The sequence below is a fragment of the Papaver somniferum genome, chromosome 2 (assembly GCF_003573695.1).
Source record: "Papaver somniferum cultivar HN1 chromosome 2, ASM357369v1, whole genome shotgun sequence".
In the NCBI taxonomy this organism is placed as follows: Eukaryota; Viridiplantae; Streptophyta; class Magnoliopsida; order Ranunculales; family Papaveraceae; genus Papaver; species Papaver somniferum.
The window spans coordinates 72,072,925-72,099,776 of NC_039359.1; the positions used below are offsets into that span (position 1 = coordinate 72,072,925).

The 26,852-nt window shown below is 37.2% G+C and overlaps 2 protein-coding genes and 1 pseudogene across 2 annotated transcripts; all 3 read right to left on the bottom strand.

Annotated features, from left to right (window-relative positions):
* Window positions 1–5,014: 5,014 nt before the first annotated feature.
* LOC113351367 lies at window positions 5,015–8,971 on the bottom strand. The gene is made up of 7 exons (XM_026595368.1): window positions 8,485–8,971; window positions 8,344–8,394; window positions 7,535–7,764; window positions 6,925–7,414; window positions 6,396–6,523; window positions 6,005–6,191; window positions 5,015–5,562 (listed from the first exon to the last, which is right to left on the bottom strand). Exons 1-7 carry the CDS (start codon window positions 8,969–8,971, stop codon window positions 5,015–5,017), a joined length of 2,121 nt encoding a protein of 706 aa, XP_026451153.1.
* Window positions 8,972–16,886: 7,915 nt separating this feature from the next.
* Window positions 16,887–22,278, bottom strand: LOC113351368 (annotated as a pseudogene).
* A 1,270-nt stretch (window positions 22,279–23,548) lies between these two features.
* Window positions 23,549–25,815, bottom strand: LOC113348009 (pentatricopeptide repeat-containing protein At2g15690, mitochondrial-like). Its single transcript, XM_026591699.1, has one exon. The coding sequence runs from the start codon at window positions 25,757–25,759 to the stop codon at window positions 23,885–23,887; it is 1,875 nt and encodes a 624-aa protein (XP_026447484.1). The 5' UTR covers window positions 25,760–25,815; the 3' UTR covers window positions 23,549–23,884.
* Between the last annotated feature and the right edge of the window lie 1,037 nt (window positions 25,816–26,852).

A 26,852-nucleotide genomic window follows, 5' to 3' on the forward strand; every position in this document is an offset into this window, starting at 1 on the left:
AATATAAAAGCCTTGTTTATTTTTTTAATATACACCTTAATTCTTGTTCTTTACAAATACCCTCGAGTTCCTTGTCAAAAACAAGAATAAATCTCAATTAAATAACGGATTCATCCAAATATTGGTGGATTGGTATCTTATTTCCTAAAAACTGTGTAATAACATTGAGTTTTTCCTTTTCTTTTCTCTTTTTTCTTTTATGTTAGAGCATTGCTAGGTTGAACCCGAAAAACATTGGTATGTCATGGTTGGTTAACATATTTTAGTATCAAAACTCAAAAGTCGCTTGATTACATTACTAGAGTCAACTTCGTTAGGTAAGACTAGGAATTTTAGACATGGTAAGATACACAAGTGTTATTCGGAACATAAAGAATCCAAAAACATATCGACAACAACGAGATATCATCCTTCTACTTGAGGTTATTAATACAAGACTTGACTTGTTTCCATTTCTATCGTTACTTTCAAGTCGTTCAGATTCAAAAAAAAACATGTGAAGTTATATACATGAAACTCTAATATCAGAGACATGAACATCTTATTATGATCAAAGTGTCAAGGAAAACTATACAAGTTGTATCACAACTTAGGTATACTGAATTACGAAGTATAACGTTTATCTATTGAACTTCGTAATTGTGACGTGGACATAATCTTTGTAACTTGTTACTAGATTGTGTAATGAACTTCATATTGACTCCATGCATATAAAACTATGTTTGATTATATGAGGTTAAGGAAGTAGACTTACGAAATTATTTTTTAGTTGAAAGAAATCAAGTGGATTGGTGATCAGGTTTTCATTGAAGATCTAAGGCAGAACCCGTCCCTACTTATATTTCATTTTCTAACCATGAAAATCAAATCAGATAAACACAAAAGCTATATCTTTATATTTTCCTCTTGATTGCATTTCGTTAATAGCCATTAAAAAGTACATTTGGTATAACTAGATCACCAGGTTCAGTAATCTTTGTTCATTTATGAGAAGAACGTCTTGATTTCAAATATTTGATACTTGATGTTCTGGTCTTTTCCAATTTGATAATTTTTGTTGTAATATTTTTTTTTCCATTAATTGTAACATCAAACTAATAGTGATGGTTTTTTTGCAGGAATTGATCAACTACAATGATCGTAGCCATAGAACAACAACACATATAATAGACAAAAGTCTGCTTAGAGTCATATTCACAAACCTAGTCGATTTCATCACCAGATGGATCGAGATACCATGGTAATTGCGCCATATAATCAACTAAATCGGAAATTGCAATTGGTTTTGCACCATATAATCCACCACATCAACTAGGCAGATGCACTAGCAAATCTGGCGGCAGATAAAAGTCAGCAAGGATCTTTTGAAATCTCCTTTTAGAAATATATATGTAGTTACGTGTTTTTTAAGACAATATGTAATTGATGACTCCGTGGGTGTAACTTGCCCACGCGAAATCAACATAATGTGCTTAAAAAAAACAAGATAGTAAGATTTTGCTAAAAGTTGATCTTTTCTGACGGTATTCGTCAATTTTTAAATGATTTTACTGGGAACGAGGATATATAAGTTAGTTCGAAAATAATTGTCTAATATAGTAAATTTTAAAGTTCTTACATAATAGTATAAAAAAATTAATGACTATACAGGAGAGTAATACACGATAAGTACAAATCAAACAACTTACAAATCAAACGACTTTCAATAATAATTAAAAAGTATTATTATCAACAAAAAAAACGGTAGACCACCATGTAAGACCACTATCTATACAACAATAGAAAGAAGAAAAAAAGCTGCAAGGAATGCTCACAAAAAAGAAAAAACGATAAATTTTAAATTTTTGGGCCCCGAAAATTGGAGGCTCTAGGCAACAACCTAGCTGGCTTAGTCCATAAGACGACTCTGTGTTTATCCATATAGATAAGGCAAGGAAAATCAAGCTTTTTATAATATTTTTGAGCCCGACAATACAATAAGTTATAGAATGTGCATACCTGAGCTAAGTAGGAAATTTTTTTGGCAAAAACACTCTCATCAAGGTTGGCTAATTATTTTATGCCATGACAAAGATAATGTAGATGATGTTGATAACCGGTCGGGAGATAATTGGAAATATGGGGATTGTTTGTGGAATACAGTAACACTAAGACAATCCAGTTACCAAGTTTACTCTAATGGATGAATAAACCCTGGTGAACTTATATTTATTCGATCAAGATGATCTGATTGAGCATGTCTTATTATTTTGTCAACCTGGAGACAAACAATGGAGAACCCGATCGATATCTCATTATAAGCATGCACAAACTTGAGTCCCTCTAGTGTTTTAAAGGTAATCTATATACTATGGGAATGAACACCAATCACTTAGAGATCGAAACGCAACATCGAATTGGATCTAATGATGATAATAGTCTCACACTTTCTATAATGCTATTCCAGATAAGTTTTTGCACTTTCTTTGCAATTCGAGGAGCAAAAAATTATCACCCTTTGGGGATAATATATCTTGTGGGATGTTACGATGAAGTTAGACAAAGTCCAAAAGAAAGTTACAAAAAAAATCAAGCGTAAACAATGGCTTAAACCAAGCCAATTTGTTTTCAAGCCACCCCAACATTCATTTTCTGGTTCCGCCACTGAATGTGTGGGGTGCGACTAGAACCCAAGTCTATAGTGTGGGAGCCCAAAATAATACCTTGCCGGATCCAAAGATTCCAACATCAGGGGTTATTAGTTTTGCTACTCTATTTTTTCCTTAAGTATGCCTCATAAGTCAAAACATTTTGGTATTGCCTCAAAACAGGATTCCAAAATACTCAGGAAATTGATGCCCGGCCCAACCCAATAGAAAATTGTTCGAAAGAGGAAGAAAGAAATCCAGGCATAAGCATATGTATAACTGCGATAAAAATATCCAATATACAAAAAGTTACAACTTAAAAACAAGAGCACATGTATATATTGGTATATTACGATTATTTATCTCCGAACACAAGTTATTACTCTAACTGCAACACAATCTACAAATCTCCAGTATGAAAACCATCATTTTTCTTTTCTCAGAAACAAAACCAAGAATAGACCCCAAAATCCAACTCCAGTTCCTAAAACAACAACACCGTAAAACAATATTCTCTCATTTGCATCCTCTTCATCAACTTCTTCAGTAGTATTTTTGTTGATAATCCGATCACCATCGCGAACTTTCTCAGTAGGTTCTCCACATAATAAATCATTCCCAATGAAAGCCCAACCATCAACACCCAATGTGTCAAAGTGAGATCCAGTTGGAATCCTGCCACTCAACTTATTATAGGATAAGTTGATAACTCCAAGAAAGTCGATTGATGTCAAAGATTTTGGGATAGGTCCATATAGTCTATTAAAACTCAAATTCAAAGACCCTAGAATAGACATATTTCCGATACTTGAAGGGATATTTTCCGAGAAGCCATTATGAGACAAATTAAGCATTGCAAGTCCCTGTAACATACATATCTCTCTTGGTATGCTTCCATCAAGCTTGTTACCAGATAGATCAATACCCGAGATGCAGTTACATATCTTCTTGTAGGAACAGTGTTTTGTTATATTGAATCTGTTAAGAAACTTACACAGAGAAAGAGTGGTACTTATAGTATGATCAATTACAGAAAGAAAGGTAGAAACTACAGTTAAGAGTGAGTTGTCACAGTACAACTGTCTCAATATTACAGGTTTCGAATATAACAACTCTAACTAACTATCTGAGTTGTAACCTGAGCTGGATGCTGAGCTGGAGACTCTCTTGTTCTTACAGGCCCCCTCAAACTGAACACTGTCAAAGTGTAAAAGTTTTCCTTGTAATCTGATGAACAGTTGTTTAGATAACCCTTTGGTGAATAAGCCAGCAATATTCTACAAGGAAGGAACATATCTAACTATCAGAAAAGCAATCATAACCAAACTCCTGACAGAGTGATACTCCAACTCAACATGTTTGGTTCTGGCATGGCAAATTGGATTTGCAGATAAACATCCTGCACCAATATTACTACAGAACATAGTGCAAGGATATTTAATAGGAGCTTCTAATTCATCCATAATGTAAGAAATCCATCTAATCTCAGATGCATCTACAGATAATGCCTTATATTCAGCCTCAGTTGAGGAGTGGGATTGAGTAGGTTGTTTTTTTGAAGACCAAGCAACCATATTCTGACCAAGAAATACACAGTAACCAGTGGTAGGGAAACCTGCCCAATCGCTATCAGTGAAGGCAGTGATGTTAGAGCAATCTCCTCCAACAAGAGTAATACCAGTAACTAAAGATCCCTTGATAAACCTCAAAATCCTCTTAGCTAGTCGCAAATGAACGTCATTAGGCTGATGCATGAATTGAGCAACATAATTGACAGCAAAACTCACATCAGGCCTAGTAAGTGTGAGATACTACAGAGCACCAACAAGACTTCTGTAATAAGCAGGATTTTCAAGTAGAGTCCCATCATATAAATAAGCCCTTATTCTTTGAGAAATATGAGATTTACAGGGTTTACACTCCAACATGTCAAACTTCTTGAGCAATTCAATAGAGTACTTACTTTGGGTAAGAAGCAAAGAATTTGTTGAAGTATCTAGCTGAGCCTCAATACCCAGAAAATAAGACAGAGGTCCTATGTCCTTCATAGAAAATTGAGTCTTCAGTGATGAAATAAATGAAGTCAAATGATTGTCAGAATTACCCACAAGTATGATATCATCAACATATATCAATAAGATAATTTTTATACCTGACTTGCTGAAGAAGAACATGGAATGGTCACAAACTGACTGAGTAAAACCATAAGAAAGAAGAAATCCATTGAATTTATCAAACCAAGCCCTTGGAGCTTGTTTTAGCCCATAAAGAGATTTCTTTAAATGACAAACATGAGAAGGAAATTCAGAAGACACAAACCCTGGAGGTTGTTCCATGTAAACATCTTCAGTAAGAGTGCCATGCAAGAAAGCATTTGATACATCTAATTATCTCATACTCCATTTATGCTGTAAAGCAAGACTTAAGACACATCTAATAGTTGTGGCTTTAACCACAGGACTAAAGGTCTCCTCATAATCTACTCCATCAACTTGATGATAACCTTTTGCCACTAACCTTGATTTAAATATATCTAGAGTACCATTAGCTTTAATTTTGGTCTTATAGACCCACTTACATCCAAGGACATTCATACCAGGTTGATAGAGTACATGCTCATAAGTGTCATTCTCATATAAAGAATTGTGTTCATTCTTCATTTCCTGAACCCATTGTGGAAGCTTACAAGCTTGTTGAAAAGTTTTGGGCTCTTCTAAAGATTCTATAATAGCATTAAAGGCAACAAGAATTGGGTGTTTAATATGACTATGATCAACAAAATTTGAATCCAGAGGTTTTGACTTGTTGATGCCAGACTTAGACCTAGTATGTATGCTAGTGGAATTATTACTAGAATCATTCATATCATCAAAATATGCTGAGGATACCTGAGCTGGAGAAGTATTAGTGGTGACATTACCAAAAGTTGAAGTATCTGAAGAAGTAGAAATGCCAGTTCAAGAAGGATTAATCAAACCATCTTCAGTGTGCACGTTATCTGAGATTACCAATTTCTGCCCAGTAGAATTATTATATGAAAATACAAGTTCATTAAATATCACATGAACAGTTGTATGAACCTTACGAGTGTATGGATCATAGCACCTATACCCTTTATGATAGGACTGTAACCTAGAAAGACACAAGGAGTTGATTTTGGACTCAACTTGTCCTTTCTAGTATGTGCAATGTTAGGGAAGCACAAACAACCAAAGACCTTCAGAAAAGCATAGTTGGGGAGCTTGCCAAATAAGACTTCATAAGGACATTTATAATCTAAGACCTTTGTTGGAGTCCTATTTATAAGGTAAGAAGCTGTTAAGAATGAATCAAACAAAATCTTTTTGGAAGAGAAGCTCTAAAAGACAATGTGTTACCCATTTCTGTAACATGTTTGTGTTTTCTCTCGGCAGCTCCATTTTGTTGATGGATATTAGGGCAAGAAATTCTCACAGAAATACCATTGGAATCAAGAAAAGATCTAAAAACTCCCTTAACCAACTCATAAGCTCCATCAGTTTGAAACTCTTTAATTTGTGAATCCAACAATTTTTCCATTGATTGCTTAAAAAGTTTGAAACAAGACAGACTATCAGACTTACATTTCATTGGATACATCCAAGTAAACTTGTTGTAGTCATCTACAAACAAAATGTAATACGTATATCCTAGAGTAGATTGAATGGGAGATGGTCCCCAAATATCACAATGGATCAAATCCAAAGGTTTATTAGAAATTGAACTAGAAACTTTGAAAGGTAAACATACACTTTTTCCCATCTGACATGAAGCACATACAAAATCAAATTTCTTGCTGGAGACTCTGATTATTGCAGATGATTCAAGTTTTTTTAGAATTTTCTGAGCTGGATGGCCTAACCTTTGATGCCAAATATCTGGAGATGCCACAATAGAATGAAAAGAAAGCTGGTGAGCTGACTGAAGAAGCTTTCTTGTTGATGCTTGTAGTGGATATAAGTTGTTTTGTCCAACTCCTCTGGCTAAAACTTATTTATTGTGAATGGACTTGATTTCATAGCCCCAAGGAAATAATTCAAAAGAGCACTGGTTATCAGCTGTAAATTTTGCAATTGAAAGAAGATTATGTTTATACTTGGCACAAATAGAACCTTATCCAACACAAAAGAATTTGAGCTAGTAGTAGGAACTAATATAGAAGAACCAGTTAAGGAAATTGGTAATAACTTACCATCACCAATCATAACTTGCTCTTAACCAGTGAATTCCTCTTGAGTAGTGAGAATTTAAGAGTCATTTGTCATGTGACTGGTAGCACCTGAGTCACGAATCCATACTGGACCAGTATCATTTGAACTCCAATGTCCAGATGAAGTAGAACACTCTCCAGCACCAGATGAAGTATGTGTAGAAGAAGTCCATGGATTAAAAGTTGGTGTTGAAAGTTCCATTCCAGCAAAAGCTTTTTGAACTGGTGGAGTTGATTGCTTCTTGCTTATAGAATACCTAAATCTACATCTACTGGCAAAGTGACCCAACTTGTTGCAGATTTGACATGAAATAGTTGAATAGTCAACTCTCTGATGTGGATTAAATTCACCTCTTTGAGATGTGGAACCACCATTACTAGGAGTAGAAGATGAATTACCAGTATCTCTGTAAGTTGATAATGTATGTGAACTTCTAGGAGATGAGGAAGAACTTCCAGTAGAATGTTGAGAATTGGTAAATTTGCGCATAAAAAATGCAGAATTAGTCGGATCAACAATGAGAGGAGAGTAAGGTTCTTGATCTTGATCTTTGAGCCACTGATCATGATGGATTAGTCTAGCTCTAAGCTTAGAGAAAACAAGAGGTGTTTCTCGATTTTGAACAGTAATAACAAAATGAGCAAATTATCTTCCCAAACCAGAGAGTGTGTACATAACTAAATCCTCATCAGTAACAGGTTCACCTATTTCAGCCAATGAATCTGAAGATGACTTGATTTGTTGAAGAAGCTCAAAGATAGAGCTATTACCTCTCTTGATTGTATGAAGTTGAGATCTCAACTGAGATTTTCTTGCAAAAAATTGTTGAGTGAATATTCTTGAAAGATGATCCCATTTTGCTTTAGCATAAGCTTTTCCAAGTAATTCTGAAGCAAAAGAAGGTAAAACTGTAGCATTTATACAAGAACTTACAAATTGATCCATTGAACGCCATTCAAGAAACTGCGGATTAAGTGTTTGAACATTGTTCTGCATCAAAAACTAAGGCGGTTGAAGAATAGATCCATCTACAAGACCGTATAAGTTGGTGCTAATCAAGATCGACGAAAGTTGATCTCTCCATACCAAAAAATTAGATCCATCGAATTTTGTTGAAACAAAATTTGAGATGTTCTGAAACGGAAGTTGTGGACAACAAAAAATAGATTGATATTGTGGTGGTTGTGGTGAATTTGGTGGTGGTTGTGACTGATTCATCAATGGAGAACCAGTAAGAGGTGGAAAAACAGATGAGTTTAGGTTAGGGATGTTGTTGTTGGTGTTGATGTTGTTGTTATTGTGTGAATTTGATTGATTTGCAGCGGAAGAACTAGAATTATTGGTGGTTTTAGGCATGATTGCTCAAGAACAAGGTTGTAAGGATCGAGTTATTCAGATTTTTGTGTTGGAAATTGAAATTCCACTCTTGGTATGTGATACCATGTAGGAACAATGTTTTGTTGTATTGAATCTGTTAAGAAACTTACACAGAGAAAGAGTGATACTTATAGTATCAGTTACAGAAAGAAAGGTAGAAACTACAGTTAAGAGTGAGTTGTCACAGTACAGCTGTCTCAATATTACAGGTTTAGAATATAACAACTCTAACTAACTATCTGAGTTGTAACCTGAGCTGGATGGTGAGCTGGAGACTCTCTTGTTCTTACACTTCTCAAGTTGTTGCATGACCCCTTTGATCACTGTATCTAATTCAATATCATAATGGACGTCGGGTTCAAGAAAATAACTGTCACTCGATCCCCTCCAGAACTCCCCTAAAACTTTAGGAAAATGTCCAGAGAAATTGTCTAATATTTGAAGTTGTTGCAAATGATTAATTTCTTCTGGGATTGACCCATTAAACTTGTTTGACCTCAGAGAAATGATATATACGCTATTGAGTGAACAAATGTCAGTGGGTATACTGCCTCCAAAGTGGTTATTCCCTAAGTTGAGAACTTCCAAGTTCCGAAGCTTAGTGATGACATTAAGGATATTACTACCGAGATTGTTGTCCTGTAATTGCAGATACATGAGCTTTTTTACTCGTCCAAGCTCGCTTGGAACGTTTCCTGCTAGACTGTTGGTGCCAAGGTTTAAAGACTCGAGAGCCATGCAATACTCTATACTAGTAGGTAGAGTACCTTGATAACTTGTTATTTGAGATGTCAATTAATCGAAGTTTAGATCCTAAATCTTTTGAACATGTAGAATGGGGAATCGAACCTGAAAATTTGTTGTTTGGAAAATTTTAAGATTTCTAGTTCTTTTAGTTTGGAAAGACAAGAAGGAATAGGTCCTATTAAGTGATTTTGAGACAAGTATATGTTAGAGTATACAAATATTATATGGAAAGTTTTAGTATTTAGAGTTATATTTAGCGTTTGATATATTTAGTATGAATTGATTTACAAGTATTAGTCTTGCATACCAAGTTATGGTATCACTATATATACCTTATGGGTTCTCAATGTAAATCATCTCATTCAATAATACAATTCACTTTTATCATAATATCTAGTAGTTCTGTCTTGGTATCAGAAGGTTCGATCCGGACCTGTTGCCCACTTCGTTTTCTTTTCTAACCGGCGGCGGTAGCCTTCAATGCTACCGTCCGCCGGATCTTTTCTCCCCTGCTATATGATTAGTTTTTCTTATTAGGTTTTTTATTTTTTTAGGTTTATCATCTACAAAACCTTTCTCTCCTATTTTCTCTTGAAGTTCTCCTCATGGACACCATCTTCATCCATTCTCCCGATTCTTCTTTTACTTTACGGATGAACTTTCGAGCCGAATCAGAGCTTCGTCCATTCTCCTCTTTATCTGTTCCATCTCCACTTTTCCCAGCTGTTTTCGTCCCACTTGCTTTCTTTTCCATCTGTGTTGCTTACGTCGTAGTATACACACATCTCCCTACGTATACAGTACCCCCTTCTCTTATTCATTGTTTATTTCTTTCCATATTATATTATTAATCCTAAGCCCCCGCTCAACCTATAATAATTCCATTATCACATCGGCTCCTTGTGTCTGTCCGTAGACATCATCCCTTCTCATCTCCCTACTGTTCGTCCAGGACCCTACTTCTTCGCATGGTCAAATCCTACTTCTACAATCAGTACTCCATTCCTCTTATCAATTAATTAATTGATCCCATCTATCACTTTCCTTCTTAACTTTTCTATTATTTTTCCTTTTCGTAAAACAGTAAAAAGAAGCAAGCCTTCGCGCTTCTTTCGTACAGTAACCCTCTTATCTCATCACTTCTTTGTTTCTTAACCCTTACAACAGAACCAACTTAGTTCCTCGTCTTCAATCATCCTCAGGGCACCAAGAATCTTCACCATAGCCTCCTTCATCTAATCTTTCCGACCACCACATTATAGCGTCCACTCCATCTTAAACGTCAAAACTCCACTTTCCAAGCCCCGAGCCCGACAGCTACTTAGGCCTAACCAACACCTATCATATCCATTCTTTGTCAAATTTCCTTCTCTTTTCTCTTATAGATGGTTCTTATATGCTCCATCAATGGTTATGTTATTTTCGCTTGGCGGTTCTCCGAATCGATATTCTTTTTAATGGTGACGCGCATCTTCTTATACTTTTCGGGCGTTTATTGGCACCGCACTTCATTAACAACTTTTATGGCCAATCTCATGCGGTTTTTCCAATCCCCATGAGATTGAGGGAGGGTGTTAGAGTATACAAATATTATATGGAAAGTTTTAGTATTTAGAGCTATATTTAGCGTTTGATATATTTAGTATGAATTGATTTACAAGTATTAGTCTTGCATACCAAGTTATGGTATCACTATATATACCTTATGGGTTCTCAATGTAAATCATCTCATTCAATAATACAATTCTCTTTTATCATAATATCTAGTAGTTCTGTCTGTCTACATAAAAAAGATTAGTTAATTTACAGATGAAATGATGGACTAATTCTTTTAAATTACATGAACCCATCACTAGAACCTTTAGATTAACATTCGATAAATGTACGTGTTGATCTATAACTACCGTTAGTCTATTTGAGAATAATGCATCTAAGTTTAATTCGTTGATCAAAGTTGTTACTCAAACATTACCACCAATAGAGTTTTCATGAGCATGAAAAATGCTAAGCTTTTGAAGCTTCGTGATGCAACTTGGAATGGTTCCTGCATGTTATGTTATTTTTGTTTACTATAAGTTGCCGAAGAGGAGAAATCTCACATATTGATTTTGGTATTGAACCTTGGAAATTATTATACGACAAATCAATAAGGTTTAGGCATATTTCAAAGACTTATGACGTCCCTTATTCATTTTTCATAACTAGTCTTGGCAGCGTATGTAAAGAGTCACCATCAAGAAAGAAAGGAATTCTCTATACAGTGAAATAAGTTTTTCTTGGCATCAATATACCGGGGTTGGCCGCCGGCATCTTGGCGTCCCTCTTCTATAAATACACATATCTTGGCAGCAACCAAGTTTACGAATATATTTTTGGGTGAAAAACAGATATAAACCTGTTTTTTTAGGGTGACAACAATAGGCCTGTTTATTTAAAAGTTACAAAACTAGGCCGGTTTTGACCGTTTTATTGAAAAAACGACTAATGGTGGTTATCCACCTTTTTGGCACCGTTAGTGCAAGGTAAAAATACTTTTAAGCCCTCAAATCATTGAGTTTCTTATTAACGTTAAGGTTTGTACACGTCACCATCAGTAAATAGGCCTGTCAATATATGTCTGATATCCGAAATCCATTTCCGAGTATTCGGGATCCTATAGGATTTTATCCGTTTTATCGGATATCGGATACATATATTTATCGGATATTTCTTCCTTAACCTATTGGAATCGGATTAGGCTCTATCCGTTTGGTTAATATCCGATATCCGATAGAACATGGATTTATTTGTGATTTACCCTAACCATATTCATGATTTATTTGTGATTTACCCTAATATCCGATATCCGATATGAAGTGTTTGAAAAATTGAACTTAAATTTCAATTATGAACATGTTTTAAAGGGTTTTTAACATTTTTTTTCATAACCGGATATTATCGGATAAATATCCGATATTCGATAGCTTAGCCTATCAGAATCGATATCTGATTTTGATATCTTATAGGATATTACCGGATATCGAATATCCGATAGTGCTTAACCTGTCGGATATCGGATTTCTGAATATCCGACGGATATTCTTCCATTGACAGGCCTATCAGTAAACGTCACCATGTGTACACGTCACCATCTGAATCAGTTACTCGACTCACTGAATCAACTCGCCAGGACTGGATTTTGGCAAGTTCTGACCATTTTCTGGTCATTTTCCGACCATAATTTCAAGCCATTTTATCACTCCTTCCCTGCACAGTTTCATCTCCTAGCATACATCTACTTGCAGTTTTATCTCAAGTCATTTCTTACACTGTAATCACCACCGTTTCACTTTCCATTCTCAGCATAACTTAACTGCAATTCCAACACCCACCAGTTCATGGCCAAACTGTTTTTGTTGTATTCTTCATAACCTTGCTCATCACCAGTTTCATCTACCGTAATCAGATTCTACTCCATCTGAATTTCCACCTCGTCTTTTGCAGCTAGCTCAGCCAGTAAACAAACCACAACCCCGTTCAAGATTCAAATTTAGCTGCAATTCCACCTACACAACACCCACCAGTTTCCTGCAGCATCAAATCAATGAGAACCCCTCTTTGAACAGCAGAACCCATTTCTTTGCTCATTGCAGAAATACGTTAATTCATTGCTCCAGACATACTCACCACACTTCCTGCTCAAACATAACATGCATCTAATCCATTTTAGCTCATTCAAATACCATTCACCACCCCACAAAAACTCTACCAGAACCCCCATGAGTATAACCCATTCATTCAATCACAATACTCCAGCTATACTTCCCTGTGTGGTCTTGTCCATTACCACTCAAATATCAATCATCGAACTACTCAAACACAGCTGCAGAATTGTTCCCTGCAATAATAAACAATCGCCACAGCATTTTGCTTTACCTTCTTGGCTTCAAAATTCTGCCACAACCCATGATAACCGAACACACGGCACCACCAATACACTACTCTGCATCAATAGCAACAGGAACCCATCTTCAACAACATCTGCCTGCAATCATTTCATTCACTCATGTACCACCACAAGAACTACACCTGAAATTATACATCTCTTTCTCATCTATTACCCACAAGAACACATGACCACCAGAACCAGTTTCCCCGATCTGTTCATCGCCATCACCAATTCATCTTAATTCAATCATATCTTCTGATATCTCGAAGTTGAATTCCATCCTGTAGCAGCACAATTTCAATTCTCAGCTTTCACCAACAACTCCATTGCAATTGAATTGATTTCTTCATTGGCTTAATCTGATTCAACAACACCCGTCCCTTAATTTCTGCTAGACAAGCAACTGTCCCCTAATCGGAAACTCACTCCAATTCTCAGTTCAACAAACCCACCCAACAATTATCTGATACATCTTTAATTCCACATAACTCTCGGACATCTCAAGAAACCCTAACCCTAATTCTGCTTCTCTCTCTGTTTTATCGCCTCAATCGAAAACCCTAACAATCCCTAATTATTCTTCATCATGATTTGTAACGACACCATCTCCTTGACACCTATACTGTTTGATCAACTCATTCTCTGAATCAAAACTCACCAACACCCAGCAGAAGAAGATGAGAAAGAAAGAGAAAAACGAAAAAGAAAATGATTATCTTCGGTTGGTTTTGGTGATAAAACCAATAAGACTAAAGCGCCCGGACGTTAGATCTCATAGAGATGTGCTCGAACAAGATATGTGGATAATATCATTACACGTGGCAACTAATAATTCTGTATAGTGTAAGCCGTTGGATAGCATAAATAAGATATACACGTGGCTACTATCTACCTTTTGTCTAATATGAGCCGTTGATTGTTTCTGGGATTAATACTAGAATACGATCAAACACCAAGATGGTTACACGTTTATAGAGAGCAAATGGGTAATTGCGCGTCATTAACTCATCTCATCTGATGAGAAATTGACCTTGTTGACCGAGTAATTGATAAAAGAAACGATTTTGGATGGAAACATGGATGAAGGCCTAGATTTGCAAATTCGAATAAAACAGGCCTATGGTTGTCTATCGGGTTGAAAATCAGGCCTATATCTGTTTATAATTCTATGTTTTTCCGATCAAAACAAAAAAGTTCACGAACATTTAGGGCAACTCCTGCTAAACGAAACCCTAAATATTACAACTTCTTTGAAGGAATGCTTTTAAGAGTTACACACTTTGACTGGTTTTCAGTACCTTAAGTCAGGAACTACTCTGTCATGGAGAAAACGGCAGCTTTAGGATCATCAAAGGCATCTGTACCCTTTGCTTGTTTTCCCATATGGTGAACGTAATGAAAATCAAGCTTTTTATAATATTTTTGAACCCAATAGCACAAGTTACAGAATGTGCATACCCGAGTTACGTAGGAAATCTTTTTGGCAGAAACATTCTCATCAAGGTTGGTTGATTATTCTATGTACTTCAAAAGATGATATCAATAGCCAATCTATACAGAATTGGAAATAAGGAAAATCAAGATTTTTATAATATTTTTGAACCAAATAACACAAGTTATAGAATGTGCATACCTGAGTTAAGTAGGAAAACTTTTTGGCAGAAACCTTCTCATCAAGGTTGGTTGATTATTTTATGTAGCGAGAAAGATGATGATGATGATGATATTGTTGATAACCGGAATTGGAAATATGGGGATTGTTTTTTGTGGAATCCGACAACACTAGAGACAATTCAGTTACCAAGTTTACGTTACTGGGTGAATAAACCTGATGAATTTAGCATCATTGATTGTGTGTTGTCGTCTCCTCCACGAGTTGGCGATAAAGATCCAATAGTTCTGTTTTTATTTTTGCATAAATATGAAAATGATCTGATTGAGCACGTCTTCCTATTTTGCCAACCTGGAGACAAACAATGGAGAACACAATTGTTGTCTGGAGATATTTTAAGCAGACGCGAATTTATGTCCCTCCAGTGCTTTAAAGGAAAGTTATATGCCATGGGTCAGAACAAAAATCACTTAGAGATCGAAAAGCGGCATCAAATTGGAACTAATGATGAATATAGTTTGGCGCTTTTTATAATGCCGTTCCAGGTAAGTTTTTGCACTTTTGCATTTCAAGGAGCAAGGGACGATTCTCTGTGGCTAGCATATTTTGTGGAATGTCACAATGAACTTTATCGGATAGAAATAAATTCCAATGAAAGGGGATTTCAGAAGGTAGTAACCTCAATACTTGTAACCAGATTAGATTTTTCTTTGATGGAGTGGAAGGTGGTGCAGAATCTCGGTGATCATGTTCTCTTTGTTGGAACTAGAACAAGTTGTTCATGCTCAGCTGCCGAGTTGGGACTTGCCAGGGGTTGTTTGTACTACACTCTTCCTGAAGATATGGGGTTGTACAAATTTGATGTAGAAACCACTAATGACTCTGTTACCTTGCCGGAGACAAAGATGCCAACATCGTTCTTCTTGCAAGATTGGATCATGTTGCCTAATGGATGGGGAAGAAAGGAAGGTATGTTAGGCGAGAAAAACTACATAGAGCATAAAGGGGGCAAGAAAAGAAGGAAGGTTAGTTATAACGAGAATGCTATTCATGGTGAAATAAATCATAATATAACGCAAAATGAACGTCAGTTAGAAGAAGAAAGAGTTTGTGGCATCCTTAATGAGGACATGGTGAAGTTTATAGCAAGTTATCTTCATCCGTTGGATTACGTACATTTTCGTTCGGCCAGTAAAGCAAATCGAGAGATGTTGCCTGTAGTAAAGCCTGGATTCCTTTCCTCTACTAAGACCTTAGAAACAACATATTTATCACCATGGCTGGTGTTCCCTAGAGATACCAGCTCTGCCATCTATAATTTGGTGAACCCGCTGCATAATAATGAGAACTACCTCATGAAGTTTTCTGAATTGCTAGTAGGTGCTACAATCCGTTTTCAAAGAGGGGGTTGGCTACTAATGTCCGGAGAGAAAAAATTATTCTTTTACAATCCCTTCACAGGAGAGACCATCATACTTCCAGATTTTCCAGGGTGTCATTACCTTTCCGACATCTCTTTCTCATCCTTACCGACTACTTCAGACTGTATCGTCTTCGGAATTGATGCTACTGACTTGAATACTTCTGTCACCATCTACTTGAATAGAAGAGGCGAACAAGAATGGCATATTTATGATGATCGTAATGTTGAAAAGTATTCGCCATTGCGTAACACTCAAACTTTGTTTCATGGGGACTTCTTTTCTGTGGGTTATGAGGGAACTTTAGGAAAATGTAATTTTACTGATAACAGGTATCAGGTGGAAGAACCTAGTGGACAGTTTAATGACTCGTATCAAGTTTCTTGGTGGAGTGCGGAAAAGATCTCTTACTGGTAAAATTAGGATTGTCACTTAGAATCTTTAGAAGGGACTTTTCTCTATTCAAATGGGTTCAAGTTGAAAGTCTGGGAAAGCATATGTTGTTCATCAGTGACATCCTGTGTTTCTCAGCAATTGCTCCTCCATATAGTCAGATGGAGAACAAAGTATATTTCCCGAGATTATGGTTGGATTGTGAAGGGATATTATACTATTCGCTTGAAACTGGAAGTTATCACTCTTTTGGTGGTGTTGTGCAGTCTGCTAAGAATATATATGGCACCAAGGGATGGCATTCAAACTGCACTTGGATTCAGCCTAATTGGTCAAAGTCCACTCCTCGACAACTTGACTGGATGCAGTCTCCTTCCTAAACCTGTACTAGCATTTTCTTCTTACTCCGAAGTGTGAACAACTAATGTTTATTTTCTTCTACATTCGGAATCAATTTTTGGGAAATGTTTATTTACGAAAATGCAATTTTTGTGAACGATTTTTATGAAATATTGTCAAGGAAAACCCATCGACAATTGACGAATGAAATTTCTAGGGAATTATTCTGACAGGCTCCGACATAGGCCACCAATGGGCAGCAAAAGAGAAGAATATAAGCACGGGAACTATTCATCTTATAACTCTTCCTTGGATGATTTCTCCTTCTGCACAGTTTCTATTTCCAGTGCATCTTACTCTTGATCTAAAACTTGGCACAGATCCATAACTACACTCTCGTGTACCTTTTGCCACAAATGAGCACAGAATATCTGAATCAAAGATATCCCCAGAGTGGGAATCTTTCCATGCATGAATATTACCCGTCAGGTCTAATGGAACCTGGAAACTCACATACACATAAGCACGATTTATGGTAGGTGACCACCAAAGGGTAAACCTACGATTGGGTATTTGGTTAAGCCCAGATCTCTGAGCATTGGTCAGCTTCTTGTATTTCATAGACTCCTCGAAACCAGATGCTTTCTCCAAGAAAAGACCTTCCCAAGTTGGAAAGCTGAAACACATGACAATAGTTTAAGTTCATCACAAGATCGAGAGAGACTGCACCTCGTGATTTTATACTTTATAATATGGAGAACTGCAAACGAAGACCTCTAATATCGCAAATGGCACAGCTCCTTCTAAAAGGCTTAGAAGACAATGGACATCCTCACATAACTCACAGAATTGTGACTAGTAAGACTAGGCATGTTAAAATAGATTGTCCTATGAAAGGCAATGCTACATGCTCAGGTTGTTTATCTAATAGAGTTAATCGGTTCCCTTTAACGTAGTAGTAGATCAAAACCGAAAAGAAAGTAACTGGAACTTACTATGTTCCCTTGAACAAGGTATGCTCCAGAATACCCTCTACTCCTCCAAGTGCCTGGATAACATCCATCCTGTAGTTATTCAAATTCCACAATTTCCCATCGTGTGGATAGTGCTTAAAGACAGTACGCACTCTTCATCCCTTGTCATTTGCCAGAGTGTGCCGATCCTTTTGAAACAGAGTATTGATTCGAGGTATTCCCCTATCCCAAGAATCCTGCACTGTTTAGAGAAAAGAATCTAACGTCAAGAATCATGTACAGTGCGGTAAAATGCTGCCAGTGCAGGTTTTACCTAGAACAGGATAGGGCACCTACAAAGATACACCATCTTAAGCTCCAAAGGTAACAATGAAAAACCTCACCTCAAGATCCTCAAGAGTTAAGCACCTGTTCTGGGACTGTGCCTCCTGCCTCTTCAATGCATACTCGGCCAAACACGTTGTGAATCTATGATCACTCTCTCATGGCTGTCGAAACATTGATATTAGGATTATCCATCTGAGATCTATAAGCAAACCGGTAACATCCACAGGTAGAATTAGGTTCGAGAATCATACATGTATGTAACGATGAAGATTTGGGATTAGCTGGTCCTCTTCATGACTCATACCACTTCTGAAATGAGTTACCCCAACATCTGTTTGTTGACTGTATCTAAGGTCACTTAGTGGAATCAATATGTGACCCATCGATAACATACCAAGGCCTCCTTTCGGCGTGCAGAAAATGACAGGAGGAAATCTGAACAGATATAGAAAAATGTTCAATATTAAGATACTATTAATCCAAGACATTGTATACAGATAAAAAATTACTTTGACCATGAGTGTAATAACAGGGTGTTTTACCTGCTAGGCATTTTTGAATTTAGCCCAATCTTGATACGAGTTTGAATTTTATTCTCACACTTGACCAGCAAATATAGTAGTTCCTGGGTATGCACAGTTGCTTCTCGGAAATATGTCATAAGACCTGCCAAAAAGAAGTTGGACACCAAGGTTACACGAGCTTGAGAATTATATCAACTGGCAGGATAAAGCAACACGTGCAATGGACATCAGGAGACAAACACATGTACCTGTAAGAGCTGTTTGCCACTTGTTAACAATTTTTGTGAATGTTGTTGACCCGGATTACGTAAGGATCTGCCTAACACGATTTTCAAATACTTTCATGTGCTCATCATCAACACGTAAAAATGCAACTGTGGTTCGTTCTTTTGTTTGTTCATTCTGCAGATTCCAGACTCCATCCTTTGTATTGCTGAAAGCCTCTTGAGTCATTCTCATCTTTGGCGGTATCCGTACTTCAAATCCACACCTACACCAAAGAAGTGAATGAGTTATTTGATAATATAGCTAAAAGTGAAGTAAGACAGTCATATGGCCAACAAACAGATACAAACTGAATAAGCAAGTCACCAAGCAGGTAATATAACTGTGTAACATAAAATATTTCTGTTCTGAGATTCAGATCTCAAATCTAACAAATGAGACTTATCTAACCTTGTAGATATAGCCAGTCTGGTTTTTCTAAAGCAGCTAAAAGATTTTCTATCGAGTCAAGGGTAAGAAAGATTGGGTTCAGGTCTCTCGTACACATCAAAATCACAGAACAATGTCTTATGAATTGACAGAGTTGTAATGTACAACACTAGCAGCTTTGGTCTTCTACCTAAAAATTTGAATATTAGGAGCGACCATGTGGAGTGCATTCTTAAGCTTGAGAAGCTTAACATGACATCATGTGCAAATAGGTAAGATCAATTTTATCACAGACAACCAAAATGAGTAACTGATGATAATACTACAAATATGTAAGAGAGAAGTAACAAAGGAAAGAACACTTACATGCTGAAGAGCAAATATGGATTGTCCTTGCTGAATACAGAAACAAAACTGTTCTCCCACTCCAAAGTGGTGATACTTCGAGGAAGACGATTTTTCATATCCCAGAAGACACTTCGCCCAAGGTTAACTAAAAACAACAAAAGAAAGAAACAAAGATGAATATCACGAACATTCTACAGAACAATGAAGATCAAACATCCAAGGGAAGAAACAACTTAACATCATGTTTCATGAGCCTCATTCTTGCATCTCTTGGCCAACACTTCTTGTTGTTATACCCAACCATGTTTGCATTGTTGGGATCAGGATGTTCAGTAAGATACCGCTGGATAAAATCTCGTGCATCTTCGAAACAAAATGTGCACTCTATCTATATATATCGGGAATATAATTGGATTGGATTCCGTGTTTCAACTTTCGTATCCCCAAAAGTAATGAATTTATTAGGCATCTGAGGAGGGCCCACGCCCGAGTCAAACCAAGGAGCAAGAGATCCAGCACGAGTCCATAATACTGAACAACAAACAAGGCAAATTAAAGGCCACGAATCAGACCATACAAGTTAGTGTGGCTCATATCCTTGTAAGATAACACAACATTATTCTTAGCAGTAAGGTAATCAGCAATATTGTGGTCCAGAATCAAACGCAAAAGCCTGCAAAAGAAACACAGCAATACACATCAACATCAACAAAAAAACTATGGTGCACATCCGTAATGAGTTTGGAGCACGGACAGCGTATTACCTATTAAGCATAGTCAATCCAATCTTTACAAAGAACTTCTCAAACTTCATCTGCAGCATCACTACACACTGCCCATCACTGGTGTCCCATATACCTTGCAAGTTATTGATACCTTGACACTATTTATACACTAAAAGTTCAGAGTCGGCTTAATCCAATTGGGAAAGAGATGACGTTTGTCCCCTTTGTACCAAAAATATTGGTCAAGGTATGCATCTGTAATCTTTTCCAGTGGCTCAATCTTGTACACTGGAATCAGGTAACTGTACAGGTCCATGAACTCAATGCCAACCTATCACACAAAAGAAAGAACACATAAGCCTTCTATATATTAAGCACACAAATTACGAAATTATGCAGAGAGAAAACTAACTCACCTCTTCAAAAGCATGCCGTGTAAGGAGGTGACGTTTATTTGTGACAACGCCTCATGAGGATTGGCATAGGCTTGTTCGATGAGACCTAACTCCTCTCTTTGTGACTGGTTTAACCTCAACGTCGTACTATGATTCCTTCAGCCTCTCTAATGCAAGAACGAGGAGCTTTGTGTCATGCTTGTAGGACAAAGGAGGGAAATGAATTGGTGAGAACTTCCTTGATTCTAGCCAATGCACAGTTGTTGCGTAAATAGCAACAGCTTCTTGTGGTGTGACATATGGACCATCCTTCAAATAATTGTGTTGTCGCTCCTGTAATTAGAGAGAACAAGTAAATAAACAGAAACTTGTAGTAAAAATGACTTCATTATAAGCAAAAGTAACCAGCATTGAAAAAATATAATAAATTAAATACCTGTTCAGCCTTTAACCACAGACGAGTCGATCTTCCTAAATTCTTTCTACAAACAATCTTGTCGACTGTGGCACCTCTTCTAATAGCTCACGATTGTAGTGGGCAACATTTGTCCACCAATCTGCTTGACTTGACATAACGAAGAATCATATTCTCAATAGGAACAGGTAGACCAGGAACCTTCCAAGGAGCGTTAGCTTTCCAGCAGCGCCTTGCTTCACTAAGGTGCTGCAAGATAGTCCTGGCTTTATTTTGCCTAATACCCTCTGCAAATAAAAGTTCACATAAGTAAAAGGTGACAAAAAATAATTCGAAAAAGGGTAGGACATACATATTAGTTCATGTAGAATGAATAGAACATTGTGCCAGAAAAAAAGATAATTACCTGGCATTGCATCAAGCACGTCATGCATAACAGCAGCTCGAAGTTCCAAGTCGAAGTGACTCTCAACACGTTGCTTAGTTACAGTCTGGGCAACTCCCTTAGAATGACGTCCTTCAAATTGCCTAGCTAATAAATTTCCAAGCCACCTTTCCAACAGAGGCACAATTCCACAAAGGAAGAACAGCCATACCCTCCACATAGGCGCCCAGAAACCAAAGCCAGGTCCTTTCCCAACCGGTCCAGTATTGAAGCGGTAATATATTAAGTGCTTCAAGTCTTTACACATTCTGATCTGCCGCATAAGTCTGTATTTGTACCAATACATACCAGTCAGCTGACCTACGCACGAACATGTGTAGTGAAGTCCATCTGCCAATTGGAACGCATCTACATTCCCCAAACGGAATTGGATGTTGGCATCCACCACAAGTTTTGTCAGAGGCAAGATTTCACGACACAGATGAAACGCATTACCAAAATGTGACTTTTTATGTTCCTTAGTTGTAAGAGTCTTCACGGGTTTCAGATTGAACTGTAATCAAGATGGAGATAACTCAATTTTTTTCTGTGAATCAAAAGATTCAACATGTTGTACCCTTGCTTACAAACTCCGCCAGAACCAGGGAAAAAGTAAGTAGAGAAACCTTCACATGTTTGGACCCCGTCACCCTTGAATTGGATCCTAGATGTCCCTTGCACCCTGTAGAATGTTCTTTCTACAATATCCAAATCATAAACAGATAGAAGCCCAAGCTTTGTAATCACGTACATTAAACCATACTTATGTAAAATCAAACAAACAAAGAAAAAGGTTGATCCTTGTTCAGTGTTTGGCATGTTGCTAAGCTTTAATATCACTTCTGCACTCTTGTTTTACCAGAATATAAATTATTTCATAAAGCTGACATAAACACCAATACATGTAGGCAGCTAACTCAGCACACCCAATTGAACAATTTTTAATACGCAGTACATGAGTTAGTAGCGAATAAAAAACTTTCAAGGGACAGAAATTTAAAAAATGCCAACTCACAATAGATGCAAAAGCTTCCCGCTACCAAAGAGGGTCCTAAGAAATGCATAGATTCCTGAAAGTATCATTTCTCTATAGTAGGCCTTAGCTAGTGCCCGAAGAACCAGAACATTTTCATTTTCTGAGCTCTTTTGGCTCCGCAGAACCTCCAAGCATGAAAGAATGCCTGGTTAGCAATAAAAGCTTCATCTTCGGAGACTAGATTAGTCTTCTAGAGTTGAGGCAAGAAAATGTTAAAACTTGCAAAACAAATTAGCATTTCCTACTCTTGATCTGTTTCACATTTTGCAGTTAATGGTGGCTCTGACAAAGCCTCTTCCTAAGTATTTCTGAAACCAGCAGCCATCCAAAACGCGCTAACGCAAAAAAGTGAAGTAACAAATTTACAGAAAATGAAACCATTTCGAGGATTTCGATGTTTTCGTTTTTTAACTAAAATTTCCACAAACTGTACAGAGTGCAGTAAAGAAAAGGATATCCACCAGACTAAAACCAAAATTCTTGCCCATTTGATCAGCGGCACAATAAAGGAGAGTGACAGAGAAATCCATATTAACCCTCTACTGAAGTATACCCAACTAAAGTCTGTTGGCGTGTCTTTCTGAAATGCACCCCATAAACAAACACTAAAACGTGCAGGCATTAACAGCACAGCACAAAGAAAGAGTTACTAGTAATCAATCCATTCTAGTATTACGGCTAACGAATTTCTTCCTGAAATAACCAATAATCCAAAAGAAAGATAAAGCAATGATGAATAAAAGATTAAAACCATCAATTATTACTCCATGAGTGCATGAAGACCCCCAACTAAATTCTCCGCCAAATTCAACAGAATTCCTCTGTATCCATCAAGACAGCCGGCATTCATTCAAATCATGCATATTACTGAACGGATTCTCAAAGTCAGTTTATGGGAATTAGGAACATAAGAAATCAAAGAATGGAGATGTTAAGCAAATAAAACATGACTACATTTGGACCCTATGCCAACGTGCATTACATAGCATAAAAACATATCTGAAAATCGAAGTGATATGAGAAAAGTTTTTCTGACCAAAAATAACAACTCAATAGAGACTAGATAAAAGAACTTTATTAATCTCATAATCTTAAAAGCAACTAATTACACTAATTTGTATTAAGCTCTTCTCACTGAGATTCAGTTCATTTATCCATAAATTGAAAGTAGTGAAAATCAGAACCATGCAGAAACAAGCCTACCCTATAAGATGTTTCGCGAGCTTCACAAAATACAATCTAAAAGTGAATACTGACAGCACAAAGTTCATAGATGAAAGTTACATTGTAATTCCCTTTCCTTCAGAGCAATAAACATCGAATAAAAGGAAATAAACTTCTGGTATGTACCTTAGAAGTCCCTGCAACTTCGAAGTATTATAAAACTCCTCACCAATAATCTCCACAAGAACACTTTCCATTCTCGAAATGATGAAACCTTTTGTTGTCTCGAACAATAAGCTGCCTCCCAACAATCTTTGCCATGATTTTAATTGCATTATGACAGTCACCACAAATTCGAAGATTTTTAATAATCCTAAGAGGTTGCCTAGCTGGAGTGCTAATTAAACCGTAAGCAATTGCCAACCTCTCGCTGTGATAGAGCAAAGCCTGTTCTTTAGCCTCTTGATCAATGTCATGAAGAACGTATCTTGTGTCGGGCACATATCCAGCTTGCTTCATCTGTCCATTTAAACCCTTCTTCTCCTCCAACTCTGCCTTGTAAGGAGTAACGTATCGATATTCCCCGACTCTGTTCTTCCCTTCAAGCATGTTATTCGGCATCGAGCGTTTCTTTGGTGGCGGTGTAGGCAACTTGTTTTTAGGAGCCTTGGAAGAGTCGAGCAGAGTCATCAATTCCTCGGCACGATCTTCTAGATCAATATCCCCATGAATTTGACCATAATTCATCAAAGCCTCCCAAATCTGAGCTGTTGGTTCAAAGGGAAGGTTCTGAATAAACTCCTCTGCTTCATTAACATGCCCTGATTTTCCTAAAACATCTATGAGACCCAAATAATGCTCAATCCCAGGTGTAATTCCAAAATCAGTTTGCATTGATTCAAAATGTATGAAGCCTTCTTCAACTGCTTCAGCCGAAGCACAAGAAGCAAGAACTGCAAGAAATGTCTCTTGATCAGGCCGTACACCAACTTTCCTCATCTCCTCATATAACTGCAACCCGTCATCTCCAAGACTATTCGTTGCATACGCATACATCATCAAATGCCATGAATCCATACTCTTCTCAGGCAATCTATCAAACACTGCACGAGCATCCTTCGTCAGACCCGCTTTCCCAAACATCTCAATACATTTATTAACCATTTGAAAATCACCTTTAAACTGAGACCTCATCACATAACCATGGATTTTTCTCGCATCATCAACAAATTTTGGATTCCCACACAAATTCAGTAACGCATATATGGCTTCCGCATCAGGAACAACAACACCTTGAATTATAAAATCTACAGCTTCTTTAACCTTACCCTCTTTACATAAACCAAATAAATCAACATTTTGTGGCACATCCACAGGAGGAGGCGGGGCTTGATCAACCGCAACTTGTCTCTGATTCTGCGCTTGATTATCCCATAGATTCTGGTTCGTATTTCCCCTTGGTGGTGGAGGAGGAGAAGGATAGTTCTGACCCTGATTATTCCATTGATTCGGATTCGCATTTCCGCGTGGATTATAATTCTGCCCCTGATTATTATTATTCCATTGATTGGGAGGGTTCGTGTTCTCAGGTCTTTGATAACCTTGATTCCTTGGGTTCCATTGATTAGAGTTCGGGTTTTGAGGTTTTGGGTATCCTTGATTTTGAGCATTCCATTGTGGGTTAGGATTAGGATTAGGACTTTGGAACCCTTGATTTTGAGGAGGTCTTTGGTAGCCCTGATTTTGAGGAGGTCTCTGGTACCCTTGGTTTTGTGGATTCCACTGATTAGGGTTTTGAGGTTGATTTTGAGAATTCCACTGATTTGGGTTAGGGTTTCCACGTTGAGGAGGATGAGCTCCAGGTCCTCCTCCATCACGTTGGAAGCCTCTAGGATCATTACTACTAGGTGTTGTTCTATCATAGTTATTGTGTGGGATTGCAGAAGTTGTAAGAGTTCTACTAAGTGATAGATTTCGAGACGAAAATGATGAAATTTTTAGGGTTCGATTGTAGTACGAAAAAGGAATTGAAGTTCGTACCTTTGAAATTGAAGAAATCATCGTGTTACCAGCTCGCTGCATCGCCATTAATGATGACATCTTTTGGGGGAGAAGAAGTTGAAGCTGCAGTGAGAGATGATGATTTTTAAGTGGATAATAGAAATGGTGGGTTTTATCTAGGGTTTTTGTTTGGTGGTGTAAATGTAAATGAAGTGACGAGTAAGGGTTTTACTGTCATTTTAAGGGATTTCTTATTTTCCCCATCTCTTTTGTTGATAAGCGCTTACACTTCTTGGAGCACTGCACTCACTTTGAATGAGCTGGAAGCAAGTACTATGATGGTACCCGTTCCTCTCCCTATCCCTCCAAAATGTAGGAAAATGCATGCAACTTTCTAACAGGGGTTAGTCCTCGAGTGATTTCGGGGGAGTTGAGTGTATTTTAAATTTCGGGGATTTTGAGAGAGTTTGAGAGAGTGTAGGAAGTTTGAGAGAGTTTTGTGTTTTTGAGTTCAAGGAGTTTGGGAGAGTGTAGGGAGTTTGAGAGAGTTTATTAGAGGGAGTTTATTAGAGTTTGGGGGAGTTTGAGAGAGTTCATTCCTAACTCATTCTCTTTTATGAAAATGATCTTTAATCAAAAGAAAAAAATAAATGAAAATGATCATATCTCTGTATCAATAGTATGTTATTTTGTGCAACGAGATAATTTTTTTTCCCTTCAATTTAACGGTCTCCATACAATTCTAACTCCCTTTGTTCACGAACATTTTCCCACATATCATCCGCTATACTCTTTCTCCATGCATTAGCTTCTTGACGTTGTTGTTCTTGAGTTTGTTGTGTCAAAATTTCATCGTCATTTACAAGCGTTGATGGATGACTATTTTCCTCTTCCTCTTCCTCGACCGGGATTTAAACTCAGTAGACCATAGTCATATGTTGTGCAAGCTTTGCAATAGCAAACGTGACATGATCCGCGTGAAAATTTTACTGTACTTCTATAACAAGGTAAACTACGACATACTCAAATTTCATCATATTCCAACGGTTGAATTTAAAGATATCATTATAATCAAATCATGCAATTTCTTACCAAGATCTTTTGAACCACAAATTAGGGTTTTGACAGAGAGAGAGTACCCACAAAAAAAACTATACACACAATCAAAATAAACAATCATGGAGATCAAAGA